Source organism: Cannabis sativa, chromosome 2 (assembly GCF_029168945.1).
Source record: "Cannabis sativa cultivar Pink pepper isolate KNU-18-1 chromosome 2, ASM2916894v1, whole genome shotgun sequence".
Classification (NCBI taxonomy): domain Eukaryota; kingdom Viridiplantae; phylum Streptophyta; class Magnoliopsida; order Rosales; family Cannabaceae; genus Cannabis; species Cannabis sativa.
Window position 1 is genome coordinate 66,225,663 of NC_083602.1, and position 20,619 is coordinate 66,246,281.

Genomic DNA, 20,619 nt, shown 5'->3' on the forward strand with positions numbered 1-20,619 from the left:
TAAAAACTTTATATTTTCAAAATACTTAAATAATAATTACTTAGAAAAATACTTCAAGCAAAAATATCACCTATCTAGATTTTCCTTTGACTAATTAATTCAATTTCTAATAATATACTTTAATTCATTTATTTTAAATTAATCAATAAATGAAAAAACTATTGATTTAAGTTGGTCCATGAATTAATTAAAATTAATTTACAACTTAATCTATTTTTCAAGATAATTTCAAAATCATCTTGCATTATGAAATGCAATTTCGAAATTTGATTAATAAAATAAAGAAAAAAAATATATTTTGAAAATTATTTAAAATTTAAGTTGAAAAAATAATTTTCTATTTCATTAAGTGCCATGAAAAAGAAATATTTAAGTATCATGATGAAAATCAACTTAGATATTTAATTTTCAATTTAATTAAATGTATTAAATTCAAGAAATAAATAATTAAGTGTAGAGAAGGCCTAATTTATTAATTTCTAGTTTAATACTAGGAAAAAATATACTTAAAATAAATTGTACCAAAATTAATTATTTAAATAATTAATTTCACAATATATAATATTTTCCTATTTAATATTAGAAATAATAAGTAGTCTAGAAATAACTATCTAGAAAATATCTTATTTGACTAAGTATCTTTCCACAAAATTTGAAAAAATATCTAATTTAAGTTGTTTTAGAAGAATCTAAAAAATCAACTTAAATATCTTTCAAATTAGATTTCATAAAATTTAAAATTAAGTTATAACCACTTAATTTGAAAAATATTCCATTTTAAGTTAATATTTGAAAAAATATCAACTTAAAAAATATCTAAAGAATCTTTATAACCAATTCCTAAAATTTCTCAACTTAATTTTGAAATTTTAAATCCAAAAGATATTCAGATTTAAGCTGATTAGTTATAGATAACTAAATTTCAACTTAAAGAGGAATATTTAATGAAAAATTTAAATTAAGCTTCAGAAAGAATCTAGTTGGTTATAATTCTATATTTAATTAAATACAAGAAAATACATATAGTTTAGCTTAGAATAAAAAATTCTTTAAACTATGGTTTTCTTAAATTAATTTCAAAATAAATAAAATAAATTATGTTGCTAATCAATTTTATTAGGTTAAACTAATTTAATTAACCTAGTACAGTTATTCAAATCAGGCAAATGTGCCTTCACAATTGGGATGGTTCATGTGAGGGGGGGCTGGGTTCAGTAAGTCGTACCCACTTCTATGGCTCCCAACTCTCACACAAGGCCCAAAAGAGAGGAATTTAACCTTAAAATGAACAACTGATATTAATTGAATAGGCTTAAAACTAAATGGGCCTAAATAAAATCTATCAAAAACTATGATATTTTATTTAGCAACAACAACCTATATGCAATCATAATAAAATTAAACATATAGGCTCACACAGGCACACAATTTGGATGGATCCTATCATGTTGCTAGGTCATACACAGATGAAAGAAGATTGTGAAAATTACCTGTTACAAATTATTTACTTGACCAATGGAGCCATGAGTAGAAATCAGATCATTGGATCTGTCAACAAGTTAACCATGGCTATTTGCAATCAAGCAATAATAGGTTTTAAAAAACTTACAAACAAGCTAAAACACATACTCCTGCAACAAAGTTAGCTGGATAGTTGGATGTAGGATTTATTTAATTTTAAATAATTAAATTTCGAAAAATAATTAAATAAAAAAATATTTATTTTCGAAAAATAAAATAATAATATAATAAAATATATATTTTTGAAATTAATAAAATAATATTTAAAATTAAACCTACAATTTTGAAAAATTAGGTTTCAACTAACCTAAATATCATTTCAAAATTTGCTAACTACTTTTAAAAAATTTAATGTTATTTTATAAATAAAAATTAAATAAAATTAAAAAAGATAAATAAATATCTTTTTCAGATTTTATGATTTAATTTAAATAAATAAAATAACAAAATTTAAAAGTTAGCCAAATATCTTACTTCTATTTAAAATTACATGATTATAGTTATCTTATTTTAAATTTAAATAAGGTCAAATTATTTAAAAAAAAATTAATTTAAAAAATTTAATATCTGACCTTAAATTTAAAAATAAGATAAGATATAATAAAATTTAAAAATAAAATAGATAATTAAGCAAAAAAGATAGATGTTTACTATTTTCAAATTCAAATTACACTAATATCATGAATTAATTTAAATAAAAATTAATTAATTTAATTATGATATTTAGAATTGAATTAGGAATAGTAAATCTTTAAATAAAAAACTACACAAAAAATCGGAAGTTAAATCCATGAAATAACATGAAAAATCGAAGAAAAACGAAAAAAAAATGTAAGCTGTACGGACAGTATGCTCAGCATACTGTCCGCGCGCGCTAGGGGTTGCAGGGGCGAGGAAACACGGCCCAAGGGGGAGGCTGCATGATTTCCGCGCGCGCGTGGTGTAGTGACACCACCCCGATATTTTTGAAACTTCGAAAAATCATAACTAATTCAAATTAAAATCGAAATTGAGTTCTGTAAAAAAAGTAACTTGCTTAATTTTTTCCATACTATCCAATAAAAATAATTCTAGAAACAGATATTCAATTAGTTTTCACGAAAATTTACAAACATCAATCAATACTCAAATAACACTCAATACAACATGATACCATCCAAAACATCAAACAATCGTTTTAAGTCCAAATTTCTTGCAAGCAAATCAATTACCATGGCTCTGAGGCCAGTTGTTGGAAATTATTTTACCAGGATCTTAGATCTACTCACAAGTATGTTGATTAACACCCTAAATATGAACTTTCTAAAACGATGAAATAAACACATATAAAGTTTAGTAAACCTTACATTGGGTGCAGCGGAATAATATGACTCCTTTCGTTCAGATATCTAGCCCTTGATTCCTTTCTGTAGCAGAGCATTATCAATATCTGAACCTGGATCTCTTTCTCTGATTCTTTAGTGCTGAAACTCCTTCTTGTTGAAAGTCTTTCTTCACGATCTTCCTCACTATGGTTGAGGTATCACTTGCTGTGTGTGGGCACTACTCTAACAATAAGTAATTTTCGAAATTGAAGAGGAATAAGAAAGAGAAAGGGTCGGCCAAAGATAGGGAGAGAGAAAGGCTCAGTTTTTTCTGAATGAAAAGTCAGAAGAAAAGTGTTAATTTCCTGAAGCCTTTACTATCTATTTATAGCATTCCACTAGGGTTAGGTTTGAATTATTTGGCATTAAAATAATGAAAATATCAGAGGTAAAACCCTACAAAAGTGGTCGGCCATGCAATGTGGATTTGGGCCTCACTTTTTGCAATTTTGCAGTTTTATCTTTTCTGCATCTGATTTTCTCAAAAATGCCAATTTTCTAATTCAACCATTTAAATGACAATTCTAACTATTTAATAACTATAAATAATTATTAAATAATATTGTCATTTATCATATTTATTAATTGAACCATACAAAGTATCATAATTAACAAATATGCCCCTAAAACTCTTTCTTTACAATTTCGCCCTTACTTAGTGAAAAATTCACAAATAGACATAGTCTAATTTGAGAATTATAATTGATTAATAAAAACCAATTACATGAGTCTTACAAGAAATATTATCTCAACTAGTGCGGGGACCATGGGTCTATATAACCGAGCTTCCAATAAGTAGATCAAGAATTTATTACTAAAATTCACTAACTTATTAATTCTTCGTTGAATCCACGCATAGAACTTAGAATTGCACTCTCAGTATATAGAATGCTCTATATGTTCCACCATATAGACACATCATTAGTTATCCATTGTTATAATCCTAATTTGATCAATGATCCTCTATATGAATGATCTACACTGTAAAGGAATTAGATTACGGTTACACCCTACAATGTATTTAATCCTTAAAACACTTAACCCCGTATAAATGATATTTCAGCTTATGTGAAATGAGATCTCCACCATTTATTTTCGTTTGGTGAAGCTCGAAGGAGATCATCCTTTACTTACTATTCGCCAGATAGAAGCTATAGATTCCATGTTTATGTTAGCGCTCCCACTCAATTGCACTACCGTGTTCCCAAAATGTACGTATAACCCTGACCCAAAAGTAGGCTTAACTAACAAATCAAAGAACACGAATAGCCTCTTGAGATTGAGCCTAATCATCACAGGATTAAGATCATTTGATCTAGGATCAACTAGGCGATATTGACTTGAATAGATATTACGGTAAGTTTAATAAATCTAAGTCAAAGTTCAATATCGGTCCCTTCCGATGCATACTCCATGCATCCAACCTGAGCTTTACTTTAACCAATGCTCTGGAAAGAACATAGCATTTCTCCAAATGCAAGTAAACTCTGTTGTAGATTATTATATCAGTAAAACCTTGTGTCTGATAAATCTAGGAAACTTTATTTACATAGTCATGTTTAATTTTCAAAGTGTTGACAACACAATAAACAGGATCAAGTATGTGAAAAGGGTTTCAGATGAATTCATACATTATGTACATATAATCATGAAATAAATCATGTGAACCATGCAACATTAAATGTTATTTCTGATCTATATTAATAAGTAAATTTGATTATATTGAAATGAGTTTTATTTAGGGCATAAAACCCAACACGAACATCATGTTAACCAACCTTTAATATGTAGCTCCTGCATTTATCAAACTGAAACGCATTACCTTATAACAGTTTGAACCTCAATTTGTGATGAAAGAAGTATGTTCCTGGTCTGATTCATACGTCGGAATTTGATTGTAACTTGAGTATGCATCCATGAAACTAAGGATTTCATGACCAGTTTGGGTAGAATGTCTCCTTTATGAAGCCACGCCAAAAGGCAATCTACTTCTTCCTTGAGCGCTTGGCACCTCGCGGGGTCCATTTTGCGGTGCTTCTATCGGACACCTTGCACTTCTAAGTGTCTCCACATGTCACACTATAAATTTGTTTTTTTTTTGTATTATTTTATTAATATTTTAGTAGGACCTCCTTCCCTATAATAACAGAGCTCCTCTAGTTTATTTTTCATATTGTTCTAAGTTCCCATAAGGTCAGAGCATCTCTCTCTACTTTTTCTCTCTAGTAGTTAGAGTTCTTGCCTTAGAAAGTTATTGTGACAGTCAGTAGTCCCGTGATCCGTAAGGGGAAAACACCGGGTAAGCTGTGCAATCCCACACCGCCTGGGGAAGGTCAAGTGGGATGATTCTGAGACTGTGTAGGTATGGGACTACACAGTTAAAGAGAGCTTAAATGGATTGATTGGTACTACCTATATCAACAAGGTGCATCTTGTTTTTCGGTAGCCCATCTCGAAAGAACTCCATAGTTAAGCGTGCTTGGCCTGGAGCAATTTCAAGGATGGGTGACCTCCTGGGAAGTTTTCCCAGGATGCGTGTGAGTGAGGACAAAGCACGCTGGAAACACTCGTGTTGGTCTGTAGGGTCAGTCATCGATCTAGGAAGCAGCCAGAGTGACGTACTCGTGTATAAGAGCCATTCATTCCGTGGGTGTAGGGACCCAATGGAGGCTTGAAGCGGGGACGTTATAAATGGTATCAGAGCCTTGACCCAGCCGAAAGTGTGGTCGACGAGGACGTCGGACCCCGTAAGGGGGGGTGATTGTGACAGTCAGTAGTCCCGTGATCCGTAAGGGGAAAACACCGGGTAAGCTGTGCAATCCCACACCGCCTGGGGAAGGTCAAGTGGGATGATTCTGAGACTGTGTAGGTATGGGACTACACAGTTAAAGAGAGCTTAAATGGATTGATTGGTACTACCTATATCAACAAGGTGCATCTTGTTTTTCGGTAGCCCATCTCGAAAGAACTCCATAGTTAAGCGTGCTTGTCCTGGAGCAATTTCAAGGATGGGTGACCTCCTGGGAAGTTTTCCCAGGATGCGTGTGAGTGAGGACAAAGCACGCTGGAAACACTCGTGTTGGTCTGTAGGGTCAGTCATCGATCTAGGAAGCAGCCAGAGTGACGTACTCGTGTATAAGAGCCATTCATTCCGTGGGTGTAGGGACCCAATGGAGGCTTGAAGCGGGGACGTTACAGTTATCTTATAATTATTATGAGCAATAAAAACTCAAACTAGACGTAGCTCCATTACTGTCGGGACACAAGAGTGAATTAATATAAATTTTCAGTGTCTCTCTATTTACTTATGTAAACTTATTTCTCCTCTTACCAATCTAGTGAGCTAGTGTTAGCCCAATTACTGCATTAAAAAATTGCTGGTTGAAATTATGCACATATGAAATTTATGGAATTAAATTTGGAACAAAAATCAATTTTAGGCTTGTTGGCTGTGGTATGGGCGTGCACTAGAAATCTAGCCGAGAAGCTCATGCATGTCTTTGACCAATGACTCCAGAGCCCAAAATTTCTTGGTCCATCAGGTGCTTCCGTGTGTGAGATCCTCCCACTTTGCAGGCCTTTCTGGATGCATGGTGCTACTCGTGAGGCTTGATTTTGAACAAGATGGCTGGTAAACAGTCCCCTTGGTTGCGAGTTAGTCACTATTCCAAAAATAAAGTGATTTTTTATTAGAAAAAGAATTTTTAATTGATTAATTGCCTAAAACTTTCAAAATTTTGTATAAAATTATATTTTTCAATTTTGAACTGATATATCACTTCTAAATTAATAATATTTAGAAGTTGAATTTTATTATTATTAATATCTTATTTTAGATATTAATTTTACTTAAAAGTTGAATTTTATTATTTTTTAGGTGCATTTGTATTATACTTTGAATTTGAAATTAATTAGTTTATTAATTTTATTTATCATTTATTTTATAAGATAAGATATCAAAATATTAGATGCATTTTAATTAATTAGTAATTTTATCATTTTTATTAAAATATTATATATTTATTATCTTTTATGCCAATTAAAAACTAATAAAATTAAAAATTAATCTAGATATTTTTATAAATATTCTAACCATAATTGTTCAAATTAATCTAGGTTATTATCTCATAACCTAAGTCTATAACTATTTATATATAAGCTTAAGGTTAGATTGTGACTCTCCACAAGTGGGAGTCTCTCACTAACAATTATGCATTCTATTACATAATAATAATAATTAATAAATGCCAATAAATACATATAAAAAAATATTCCACAATTTTAGGAATTTATATTAAAACTGGGTAGTTCTCTTTTCCTCGAAATCGCTTATGTGGCATTATGGCTTCTTTCTTGAAGTTGTACATGTGGTATAATGGTACTTACTTGGCAAATAATGTAAATGGAGAGAGTGACCATATGGAATGGCACATCTCAATACTAAGGATTATATGGCCACAAGTGATGTTACATAGCTCCCACATAACTCCATAAGGCCCTCACATATTAGAACTACAAATTCTTGTGTAAAATTTTCCAGCTTATCTTGTGAGCCAATTTTGAGCTCGCTAATATCATAATTAAGCTATCACCTTTAGATAAACTTATATATCCCTTAAAAATATCTTTTCAATACAAATTGAACTGATAATATCATAATTGAGCTATGACCATGAGATAAAATTGAGTGAGTTATGCCCATTTTTACTGAAGGGATGTAACCATTTTTCATCTCTAAATTTGGATTCTGCCATGTCATTACAAGTTGTTGTTAACTCAAACTTTTCGATCTCGTTGTTTTGATGATTAACAAATATTTGATTATTATTTGTTACTAATGATTTATTGATTTATGTAGCAAATTAAAAAGAGAAAATAAATATTTTGGTATTTTTACCAAACTTTTGAAAGCAACACTAAATGGATTCAACAAGCACATCAAGAGAAAAAGATTCATCAAGGGATCAACAACTCAAGACCCTATTCAAAAGAGGTCTTCAAAAGCCCAAAGTCAAAAAGTCAACCCGAAAGTCAAAGTCAAAGTCAAGGTCAATTCTCGAGAAAAGTCAACTTGGGATCAAAAACATGCAAATCAAGCTAGGAGGCTCATCTACATCAAGACTACTCAAAATTAAATGGTATAAATATACTTTAGTCTTGTTAAAGTGATTTGCATAGCACACTAAGTTTTTATAAATTTGAATTTTGGCCCATTCACTAACTTGTGCAACAAGTTTTCTCACACGATAGTTCAAAAATTTTTTTGATTGAATTTCTAAATTACATTTTGTTTAACTAAGAGAACAAAGTTGGAATTTCTGAAATCGGATAATCGAGTAAGAAGTTATGCGCGTTTAAGTCCCGAAAAATGGCATTTTTGCCTCAGTCGGTCATCCGGAATTCCGGATGGCAACCGGAATTCCGGTTGTAATCAATCCGGAATTCCGGTTCCCATCTGGACTTCCGGTTCATGGCTGACCTCACCTCGGGAAACGTGCTAACGACTATAAACGGCTAGTTTTTTATAATACACTATATAAACTCGATTTTTCTTTCAAAAAATAAGTTGGTTGAGCATTTATTACATATATCTAACCTATCTAAGTGAGATTAAGGAGCTTCTAAGTTTGAAATCCAAACCAACACTTTTCACACACTTTGAGCCAAAATTTGATTTTATTCATCTTAAGTGTGCTTGCTTTTCACTCTAGGTTTCCATTGTATCATCATATTTCTAGAGTGATTTTAGCTTGTATATCAAACACATTTCCATATTGTGATTGAGGTGAGGTTGGCACCGGTTTTGTAAACAACCCGGTAATAGTGAGATTGGCACTTCAACAATCCGAGAAAGAGGTTAATAGTCCTCGGGGGTGCGAAACTATTGTAAGAGGTTTGGAAATACCTTGGTGAAAATTTCCCGGTTGTAAGGGTTAGTCAAGCCCGTTAACTTGGCTCGATATTGGAACTCAAAGCTAGGTCCATAGCTTTGAAGACCAAGGAAGTAGGTGGCATAGTTCTACCGAACCTTGTAAAAATCGAGAGTTTGCATTTTCTAATCCTTAAACTCTTTACTTTACAAGTTTAATTATTTGTCTTAATATATTGCTTGCCATACTACTTGCTTTTACTTGATTAATTGACTAATTGCATAATTTTGTGTTAAAAGTTTTAATTTTCCGAAATTAGTTTAAATTTCCAATTCACCCCCCCCCCCTCTTGGAAACATATCTCGGGCTAACAATCGGTATCAGAGCAAGGGCTCAAATTATTTGATTAGATTTCACAATCTAGAGCATGGCGTTTCCAAGTAATTCACAAAATAACATGTTAGAAGGTTTTAGCACAAATAGAGCACCATACTTCAATGGAGTAGATTTTCCTTATTGGAAAATTAGAATGGAAACTTACCTTCAATCTATTGACTATGATTTGTGGCATATTGTGTCTAGTGGTCCTTATGTTGCTAAACATGTCATAAATGGTGTTGAGGTAATTAAGACTTATGAAGCATATGATGAAAATGATAAGAAAATGCTTTCTAAAAATGCTAAAGCTAAATATGCTCTTATATGTGGTTTGGATAGAGAGATTTTTAAAAATATTGAACAAGCCTCTACCGCTTATGATATGTGGAAAATGCTTGAAGTTACTCATCAAGGAACTAGTGCTATGAAGGAAACTAAAATTCAAATTTATTCCACTCAATATGAGAACTTTAAGATGAAATCGGATGAAACCATTGCTAATATGTATACTCGCTTCACTACAATTACTAATGGTTTGAACTCTCTTGGCAAGGTACTTACTCAAAAGGATATGGTGACCAAGATTTTGAGAAGTCTCACCAAGGCTTATCAAGGAAAGGTGGTTGCCATTCAAGAAGCCAAGGATCTCTCAACACTTCCCTTGTAAGAACTAATTGGATCACTCATGAACCATGAAATTTTCTTGAGTGCTCAAGAAGAAGAGGAAGTTGAGAAGAAAAAGAAGACTATTGCATTCAAGTCTTCCTCCTCCCATGCCATTAGTGAAGAAGATGAGGAAAGCTTGTGTAGTGACATGGAGGACTTGGCACTCTTCTCTAAGAAATACAAAAAGTTCATGAAATTCAAAAAGAACTTTGGGAAGAAGCCACAAAGAGGGAGTGACTCAAAAGAAAGAAAAAGCAAAGATGATCCACCAATTTGCTTTGAATGCAAGAAGCCCGGACATATGAAGATGGATTGTCCAATGAGAAAGAAGAACAAATACAAAGGAAGGGAAATGTTGGCAGATTAGCTCAATAGTGACAAAGAGGACTCCGAAGAAGAAGGAAAGAATGAAGTAGCAAACATGTGCATGATGGCACTTGATGATGGGGTAAGCATTTCTAACCAAAATGATTGTGATAGCGAAAATGATGATGATAACTTAGATATGCCATATGATGAGTTGTCTAATTCATTTAAGGAACTATTTGATGATTTTGGTAAATTGCTTGTTAAAAACCAAACCCTTAGAGAGAAGACCAACATGCTTTTAAAAGAAATTGAGATTTTGAAAATAAATGAAAAAGAACTTATAGCTAAATCTCAATGTGCTACATGTGCTTCACATAAGAAAGAAATTGTTGAATTGAAAGCCCATGTGAGAAGCCTAAAAAATGACATATATACCTTCACTAGAGGTAAGGAAGGCTATGATCTCATGGTGGGAAACCAATCATGTGGTTTTTCAAAAAATGGTATTGGTTATGATCCTAGTAAGAAACAAAAATTTTTGAGAAACTTTTTTGTGAAATCATCTAGTCTACCTCACTTTACATGCACATATTGTAACCGAGATGGTCATACTATTTCCTATTGTCATGTAAAGAAATTTGCATATCTAGGCAAGACTAAATGGGTACCAAAGGGTTCTAGAACTAACATGAATGGACCCAAAGTTATATGGGTACCAAAAGCCAACAAATGAACTTGTTTTTGTAGGAATCAACAAGAAAGAGCCAAAGCTTATGGTTCTTGGATAGTGGATGTTCAAAGCATATGACCGGTGATCCATCAAGATTTTCAAGCTTTAAAAGCAAGGAAAGTGGCTTTGTCACTTTTGGAGACAATTCAAAAGGAAAAATCTTGGGCATTGGTGATATCGGTAACATATACTCTCCATGTATTAAAAATGTGCTTCTTGTTGATAATCTTAAACATAACTTGCTTAGTATTAGTCAATTATGTGATATAGGTTTTCGTGTTGTGTTTGAATCCTCAAAATGCTCCATTGAAAATGTTTCAACCAATGAAGTTATTTTCCTTGGAGTAAGGAAGGATAATGTGTATGTTATTGATGTTGATTCTTTTGATAGTAAAAATAAATGTTTAACCGTTATGAATGATAATTCTTGGTTGTGGCATAGAAGATTAGGACATGCTAGTATGGATTCTATTTCAAAATTGGTTAGAAAGGATCTTGTTATTGGTTTGCCATCTATTCCGTTTGTTAAAGATAAACTTTGTGATGCATGCCAATTTGGAAAACAAATTAAAACATCTTTTCATTCCAAGAAAGAGATTTCAACTACTAGACCTTTGCAATTGCTTCATATTGATTTATTTGGTCCTTCTAGAATTGCTAGTCTTGGTGGTAAATACTATGCATTTGTAATTGTTGATGATTTTTCAAGATTTACTTGGGTTATTTTCTTGACTCTTAAAAGTGATAATTTGGAAAACTTTGTCAAATTTTGTAAAAATGTGCAAAATGAAAAAGGATACTCTATTACCTCCGTTAGGAGTGACCATGGTGGTGAGTTTGACAATGATGCCTTAGAATTGTTTTGTGATGAACATGGTTTTAACCATAACTTTTCGGCACCAAGAACTCCACAACAAAATGGAGTTGTCGAAAGGAAGAATAGAACAATTCAAGAAATGGCTAGGTCAATGCTAAATGAAATTTCACTACCAAAATACTTTTGGGCCGAGGCCGTCAATACCTCTTGTTATATTTTGAATCGTGTTTTCATTAGGCCCAACATGAATAAAACCCCTTATGAGCTTTGGAAAGGAAGAAAACCCAACATTGGCTATTTTAAAGTTTTTGGATGCAAATGTTACATTTTAAACACCAAGGACAACCTTGGAAAATTTGATGCTAAATCCGATGTTGGAATTTTTATAGGGTATTCAACACATAGCAAAGCTTATAGAATTTATAACAAAAGAACTAATGTTGTTGAAGAATCTATTCATGTTGCTTTTGATGAGACTAACCCGCCTACAAGCAAAAGTTTAGATGATGATGTTGTAGGTTTGGGAGATGAGGTTCAAAATCTCGAAGTTGGAGAGACTTCCAATGCTCCTTCACAAACTCCCAAAGAGGAACCACCCGTGGAAAAGGTAAATGAAAGCCAAGGTATGAACTCTAACCTTCCACATGAGTGGAAATTCAAAAGTGCTCATCCTATAGACCAAATTCTAGGTGATCCTTCTCAAGGTGTCACTACTAGAAACTCCCTTAGAAACTTGTGTAATTTCATTGCTTTTATTTCTCAAATTGAACCAAAGAATTTTAAAGAGGCCGAAGTTGATGAATTTTGGCTTCTAGCTATGCAAGAAGAAATAAATCAATTTATAAGAAATAATGTTTGGGAGTTAGTTCCAAGACCGTCACATCAATCGGTGATTGGAACAAAATGGGTCTATAGAAATAATGTAGATGAGCATGGGGTCATTGTGCGTAACAAGGCTAGATTAGTGGTCCAAGGTTACAATCAAGAAGAAGGAATTGATTATGAGGAAACCTTTGCCCCGGTAGCAAGACTTGAGTCCATTAGAATGTTGTTAGCTTTTGCATGCCACAAGAATTTTATCTTGTATCAAATGGATGTAAAAAGTGCATTCTTAAATGGGTACATTATGGAAGAGGTTTATGTCTCTCGACCACCCGGTTTTCAAAATCATAAATACCCTAACCATGTTTACAAATTGAAAAAGGCTTTGTATGGTTTAAAGCAAGCTCCTAGAGCTTGGTATGAAAGATTAAGCACTTTTCTTATTTCAAATGGTTTTTCAATGGGTAAAGCGGATAATACACTTTTTATAAAAAGAAAATCGAAAGACATTATTATAGTACAAATTTATGTTGATGATATTATCTTTGGTGCTACTAATGATGCTCTTTGTGAAGAATTTTCTAAGTGTATGCATAGTGAGTTTGAGATGAGCATGATGGGAGAACTCAACTTTTTTCTTGGACTTCAAATCAAGCAACAAAAGGATGGCATATTCATAGGTCAAACTAAGTACATCAAGGATCTTCTTCAAAAGTTTGACTTGGCAAATGCAAAGTCCATGAATACACCCATGAGCACATCCATAAAGATGGACAAAGATGAAAGCGGTAAGAATGTGGACATCACCAAGTATCGAGGTATGATTGGCTCTTTATTATATTTAACCGCTAGTAGACCGGATATTTTGTTTAGTGTTGGTCTTTGTGCTAGGTACCAATCTTGTCCTAAAGAATCCCACTTAAGTGTCGTTAAGAGAATATTTAGATACTTGATAGGCACAATGAATCTAGGACTTTGGTACCCCAAGAACTCAAACTTTGAAATAGTTAGCTACTCGGATGCCGACTTTGCCGGTTGTAAGACGGATAGAAAAAGTACTAGTGGAACTTGTCACTTTCTAGGAAATTCCTTAGTGTCATGGTTTAGCAAGAAACAAAACTCGGTAGCTCTATCCACAACCGAAGCCGAATATATAGCCGCGGGTAGTTGTTGTGCACAAATACTTTGGATGAAACAAACTCTTAAGGATTTTGATATTGATTTTGAATGTACACCCATAAAGTGTGATAACACTAGTGCCATTAACCTCTCTAAGAATCCAATATTGCATTCTAGAGCCAAGCATATTGACATAAGGCACCACTTCCTTAGAGATCATATCCAAAGAGGTGATATTTTGCTAGACTTTGTAAGCACCGAATTCCAATTAGCGGATATATTCACCAAGCCTTTTAGTGATGAGAGATTTAGTTTCATTAGAAGAGAGCTAGGCATGACCAACTTAAATGAAATATAAGGTTTGTTAGCTATGAAAAATTTCATATCTCTTTACTTACTTATTTATGCATAATTGTTCCAAATATGATATTAATGAGATTTATATGCATATATGAGAAAATTTATTGATACTTGACCTATATGAACCATACTTGTTGAAAACTCAAGATTATAGGTCATAATGTGGATTTTTGGTGAACTTTGGACTTGTTTTTTAAACAAGTGAACATGTGAATTTTTGCATATTTGATTTTCTTATGTGTCTATATGCTTGAATATGTGAAATAGAGTGTATTTAGTATGCCTATAGGTTTGCCTTGATTGAAATTTGCATGAAACAAATTTTTGGTATCTCACTTGTTGAATTTTTAAATTTTTAGGCCTAAAAGAGTGTTTTTCGCCAAACTCTCTCATTTTTCAACATTTTTCGATTCCGTAAGTTTGTACACCTCACATTTTATTTTACAAAACTGCTGGAAAAAGAATTTTTCAATTTCGTTGCATAAAACTCATTTTCGGTACGGTTCTAGTTTTCTTGGCAATTTTCGAAAAACTTACCGTAAATCGTCATTTTTCATTATTTTTCAGTTTTTCTTATTTGAGCAATTTTGTTTTATCATATTAAAGGTATTAGAATTGGTTTGGGGTCATTTGGGTCAAAATTGGAATTTTTGGGACGTTTTTACGGGAAATTTTCTGGTCTGCTGCACCAACCGGAATTCCGGTTGTACCATCCGGAATTCCGGATGGCGCAGGACCAGCAAGAAGGGGCTTTTTCGTCTTTTAATGCGATTTTTTCCCTTTTTAAACCCTACCACCGAATTTTTCATTCCCCATTCAGTTTTTTCAACCCTAATACAGCAGCCACTCCTCTCTTTTTCTCTAAAATTCTCTCTTTCAAATCCTCACTCTCATCTTCCAATAATTAAAAAAAAAGAGAAGTGTGTTCTTCAATGGCTTCCTCATCCTCAAGAGCTCCCAAGAGAATGGCTAGTGCAATTCAACAAAGGGAAATAAGGGCAAAAGCAAGGCAAGAGCCCACTCTCTTCTTCAATGATGAGGATCACAACAAGTTTGTCAATGATTTCTCTTCTAGGAAGATTCTCAAAGGTAAAATTTGTGATCTCCCTAGCCTTGATTATGTTGATTTTAGTCATCATTTTGATACCCTAGGATGGACATCTTTTATTCAAATTAATACTCCATTGTATCCTAGACTTGTCCAAGGTTTTTATGCTTGCATTAAACCTACCTTAGAACCTTTAGGTGTTAGAGGAACCCTTAGAGGAGTAGCTTTTGAACTCAATGTAGCATCTCTCAATGACATGTTAGGAGCACCAAATAGTGGCATATTACTTGAACCCAAACTTTCTCTCAAAAATGATGCCATTTTTAACTTTGATGAGTGTTCTAGGAATATTTGTGGTGATGGCCCTTTTATTATGAGACCAAAAAGACACCAACTCACTTTAGAGGCTAAAATTCTCCACAAATTTATTGTTGCAAATCTTGCTCCTAGAAGTGGCCACCAAGATGAGATCGATTCCATTGATCAATTACTCATGCATCTCATCATAGCCAAAACTACACCCATCAACCTAGGCTATTGTTGGAAATTATTTTACCAGGATCTTAGATCTACTCAAAAGTATGTTTATTAACATCCTAAATATGAACTTTCTAAAACGATAAATTAAACACAAATAAAGTTTAAGAAACCTTACATTGGGTGCAGCGGAATATAATGACTCCTTCCGTTCAGATATCTAGCCCTTGATTCCTTTCTGTAGCAGAGCATTATCAATATGTGAACCTGGATCTCTTTCTCTGAATCTTTGATGCTGAAACTCCTTTGCTGATGATCTTTCTTCACGATCTTCCTCACTATGATTGAGGTATCACTTGATGTCTGTAGGAACTACTCATACACTAAGGATTTCGAAATTCTAAGGAAGAAGAGAGAGAGTGGTCAGCTAAAGATAGGGAGAGAGAAGGCTCAGTTTTTTCTGATTCAGAAAGTCTGATGAAAAGTGTTATTTTTCTGAAGCCTTCACTATCTATTTATAGCATTCCACTAGGGTTAGGTTTGAATTATATGGCATTAAAATAATGAAAAAATCAATTTAAAATAGCTACATAGGTGGCCGGCCATAGCATTAGTGGATTGGGCCTTGGGCTTTGCAATTTTGCAATTTTAACACCTTTTGTATCTGATTTTCTCAAAAATGCCAATTTCCTAATTCAACCATTTAAATGCCAATTCTAACTATTTAATAACTATAAATAATTATTAAATAATATTGTCATTTATCATATTTATTAATTGAACCATACAAAGTATCATAATTAACAAATATGCCCCTATTAACTCTTTCTTTACAATTTTGCCCTTACTTAGTGAAAATTTCACAAATAGACATAGTCTAATTTGAGAATTATAATTGATAAATCAAAACCAATTACATGAGTCTTACAAGCAATATTATCTCAACTAGTGGGGGGACCATGGGTCTATATAACCGAGCTTCCAATAAGTAGATCAAGAATTTCGCACTAAAATTCACTAACTTATTAATTCTTCGTTGAATCCACGCATAGAACTTAGAATTGCACTCTCAGTATATAGAATGCTCTATATGTTCCACCATATAGACACATCATTAGTTATCCATTGTTATAATCCTAATGTGATCAATGATTCTCTATATGAATGATCTACACTGTAAAGGGATTAGATTACCGTTACACCCTACAATGTATTTATTCCTTAAAACACTTGACCCCGTATAAATGATATTTCAGCTTATGTGAAATGAGTACTCCACCATTTATGTTCGTTTGGTCAAGCTCGAAGGAGATCATCCTTTGCTTACTATTCGCCAGATAGAAGCTATAGATTCCATGTTTATGATAGCGCTCCCACTCAATTGCACTACCGTGTTCCCAAAATGTACGTATCACCCTGACCTAAAAGTAGGCTTAACTAACAAATCAAAGAACACGAATAGCCTTTCAAGATTGAGCCTAATCATAACAGGATTAAGATCATTTGATCTAGGATCAACTAGGCGATATTGACTTGAATAGATATTACGGTAAGTTTAATAAATCTAAGTCAAAGTTCAATATCGGTCCCTTCCGATGCATACTCCATGCATCCAACCTGAGCTTTACTTTAACCAATGCTCTGGAAAGAACATAGCACTTCTCCAAATGCAAGTAAACTCTGTTGTAGATTATCATATCAGTAAAACCCTATGTCTGATAAATCTAGGAAACTTTATTCACATAGTCATGTTTACTTTCCAATGTGTTGACGGCACAATAAACAGGATCAAGTATGTGAAAAGGGTTTCAGATGAATTTATACATTATGTACATATAATCATGAAATAAATCATGTGAACCATGCAACATTAAATGTTATTTCTGATCTATATTAATAAGTAAATCTGATTATATTGAAATGAGTTTTATTTAGGGCATAAAACCCAACAACTATCTTATTTTAAAATTCATAATTGATGTGGACAAGCCTAATATGATTAAGGCACTTCCCTTTGGTTTTCTTCTTAGCTACCTTTTTCCTCTCTTAGGAATTCCTACCCTACATGAAAAGAAAAATGATCCTACCTCTAGTGACATTCTAGGATCCAAAACTTTCAAGGCTATGGGTTACAAATTCCTTAACAATGAATGGGTGTTCACACCCAAAAGAGGGCAAAGAATGCAAATTGATTTGGAGAGTGATGATGAAGAAATTAATTTGCCCGCAAGTGAAAGTGAAGAAGAAGAAGAAGAAGAAGAGATGCCTCCTCAAGCTCCTCCCATGCCTAACTTTCCCCAATTCAACCTTGAGGAAGCTTTTACTCGTCTTCACACTTCGGTTGACAACCAATTTCAAACCTTGAGGAATGATCTCAACTCACAACTCACCAACCTCAACAATGACATCAACACCATGAGGAGTGACATGGTTCATGGGTTTGCAAATGTGCAAGAGGAGATGGCACAATGGAGGGCATACATGGATCGCTTTGGCCCCCCACCAAACTAGTTCTTGCATCATTTTTTTTTTGGCATATTTAGCTTCTTTTTATTTTTTTTTTGGTTGTGTGCAAAGGCTTCATGCCTCTTGACTTTGTGTTAGTTGGTCTTTTTCTTTGTTTTATTTTATTTTTTTTTTGTTGTGTTGAATGTTATTTTGGATGTTATTTTTTTTATGCATTGGATTGTTGCTTTGTTTTTATTTTTATTATTTTTTTTCTCTTTTCTTTTATATTTTGTGAATTCCTTGCCACCCTTTTTGATGAATCAAAAGGGGGAGAACAACTATTGATTAATTTTTGGCATCTCCTCAAAATTTTTTTTTTGGTATCTAATCTATTTATCATAAGTAAAAATTGAGGGGGAGTTTACAAATTCATGCAACTTACTTTGCTTAAATTTTTCTTTCCCTTTCAAAATAATCAAATATTTGATATCATCAAAAAGGGGGAGATTGTTAACTCAAACTTTTCGATCTCCTTGTTTTGATGATTAACAAATATTTGATTATTATTTGTTACTAATGATTTATTGATTTATGTAGCAAATTTAAAAGAGAAAATAAATATTTTGGTATTTTTACCAAACTTTTGAAAGCAACACTAAATGGATTCAACAAGCACATCAAGAGCAAAAGATTCATCAAGGGATCAACAACTCAAGACCCTATTCAAAAGAGGTCTTCAAAAGCCCAAAGTCAAAAAGTCAACCCGAAAGTCAAAGTCAAAGTCAAAGTCAAGGTCAACTCTCGGGAAAAGTCAACTTGGGATCAAAAACATGTAAATCAAGCTAGGAGGCTCATCTACATCAAGACTACTCAAAATTAAATGGTATAAATCTACTTTAGTCTTGTTAAAGTGATTTGCATAGCACACTAAGTGTTTATAAATTTGAATTTTGGCCCATTCACTAACTTGTGCAACAAGTTTTCTCACACGATAGTTCAAAATTTTTTTTGATTGAATTTCTAAATTACATTTTGTTTAACTAAGAGAACAAAGTTGGAATTTCTGAAATCGGATAATCGAGTAAGAAGTTATGCGCGTTTAAGTCCCGAAAAATGGCACTTTTGCCTCTGGTCAGTCATCCGGAATTCCGGTTGTAATCAATCCGGAATTCCAGTTCCCATCCGAACTTCCTGTTCATGGCTGACCTCACCTCGGGAAACGTGCTAACGGCTATAAACGGCTAGTTTTTTATCAAACACTATATAAACTCGATTTTTCTTTCAAAAAATAAGTTGGTTGAGCATTTATTACATATATCTAACCTATCTAAGTGAGATTAAGGAGCTTCTAAGTTTGTAATCCAAACCAACACTTTTCACACACTTTGAGCCAAAATTTGATTTTATTCATCTTAAGTGTGCTTGCTTTTCACTCTAGGTTTCCATTGTATCATCATATTTCTAGAGTGATTTTAGCTTGTATATCAAACACATTTCCATATTGTGATTGAGGTGAGGTTGGCACCGGTTTTGTAAACAACCCGGTAATAGTGAGATTGGCACTTCAACAATCCGAGAAAGAGGTTAATAGTCCTCGGGGGTGCGAAACTATTGTAAGAGATTTGGAAATACCTTGGTGAAAATTTCCCGGTTGTAAGGGTTAGTCAAGCCCGTTAACTTGGCTCGATATTGGAACTCAAAGCTAGGTCCATAGCTTTGAAGACCAAGGAAGTAGGTGGCATAGTTCTACCGAACCTTGTAAAAATCGAGAGTTTGCATTTTCTAATCCTTAAACTCTTTACTTTACAAGTTTAATTATTTGTCTTAATATATTGCTTGCCATACTACTTGCTTTTACTTGATTAATTGACTAATTGCATAATTTTGTGTTAAAAGTTTTAATTTTCCGAAATTAGTTTAAATTTCTAATTCACCCCCCCCCCCCTCTTGGAAACATATCTTGGGCTAACAGTTGTGCCACCTCATTATGGTGCCAGTCAACCATGCATGTTTTTAGACACCTCGGGGTGTGTTTTCACTTGTTTTTTTTTTTTTATGAAGAGTCATATTTTGTGGGTTCCGGGGTCCAGAAACCTCATATCAATGTTCGAAACCCAAACGGGAGACCTGCCCCATCTTTTGATGCCAAAAGACGCCAATGATTGGCTAGGCCTTGTGAGAAGAATTTATTGATACTTCTTGCTTATTTTAGTCCTAAAGATACTATATTTTGGCCACATCATCTCTTCATAAATTGGTGAGGGAGACCTCTGCCATCTTTCGAGTCATAAATATAGTAGTGATGGACCATAGGTGTTCTACACCTCTAGGTGACTTTTCTCACTTATTTTTGGTACTTGAATAATAGAAAAATACTTTGGCCAAAGAAATTTTCCACCAATTCATGTGGCTAACTAGTGCCTTTCTATCGTGCACAAAGATGACATAGGTTGACTAGGTGGTTTCCACACCACTTGGTCACTTTTCTCACTTGATTTTGATGTACTGATGTGGAAAAAGTACATTTGACAAATAATAACTCTTCTTTTCCTTTTGGCAAGCATGTGAAACTTTATTGTGTACAAAGATGGCACAGGTTGGCTAGGCATGATATTGAGTGGGAAATGGTTCCTTTCAATTGTTTTATGCTCCTTGGTGTTAGGAAAACACATTTAGACAAGTTTACTTTA

The 20,619-nt window shown here is 33.2% G+C and overlaps 1 protein-coding gene across 1 annotated transcript; it reads left to right on the forward strand.

Annotated features, from left to right (window-relative positions):
• Positions 1–9,224: 9,224 nt before the first annotated feature.
• On the forward strand, positions 9,225–14,810 carry LOC133034454 (uncharacterized; the record flags this gene model as incomplete). The annotated part of the gene is made up of 4 exons (XM_061109543.1): positions 9,225–9,796; positions 10,144–10,153; positions 10,889–11,974; positions 12,452–14,810. Coding segments are annotated over 4 exons (3,171 nt in total), but the record flags the coding sequence as incomplete, so codon positions are not given.
• Positions 14,811–20,619: the final 5,809 nt, after the last annotated feature.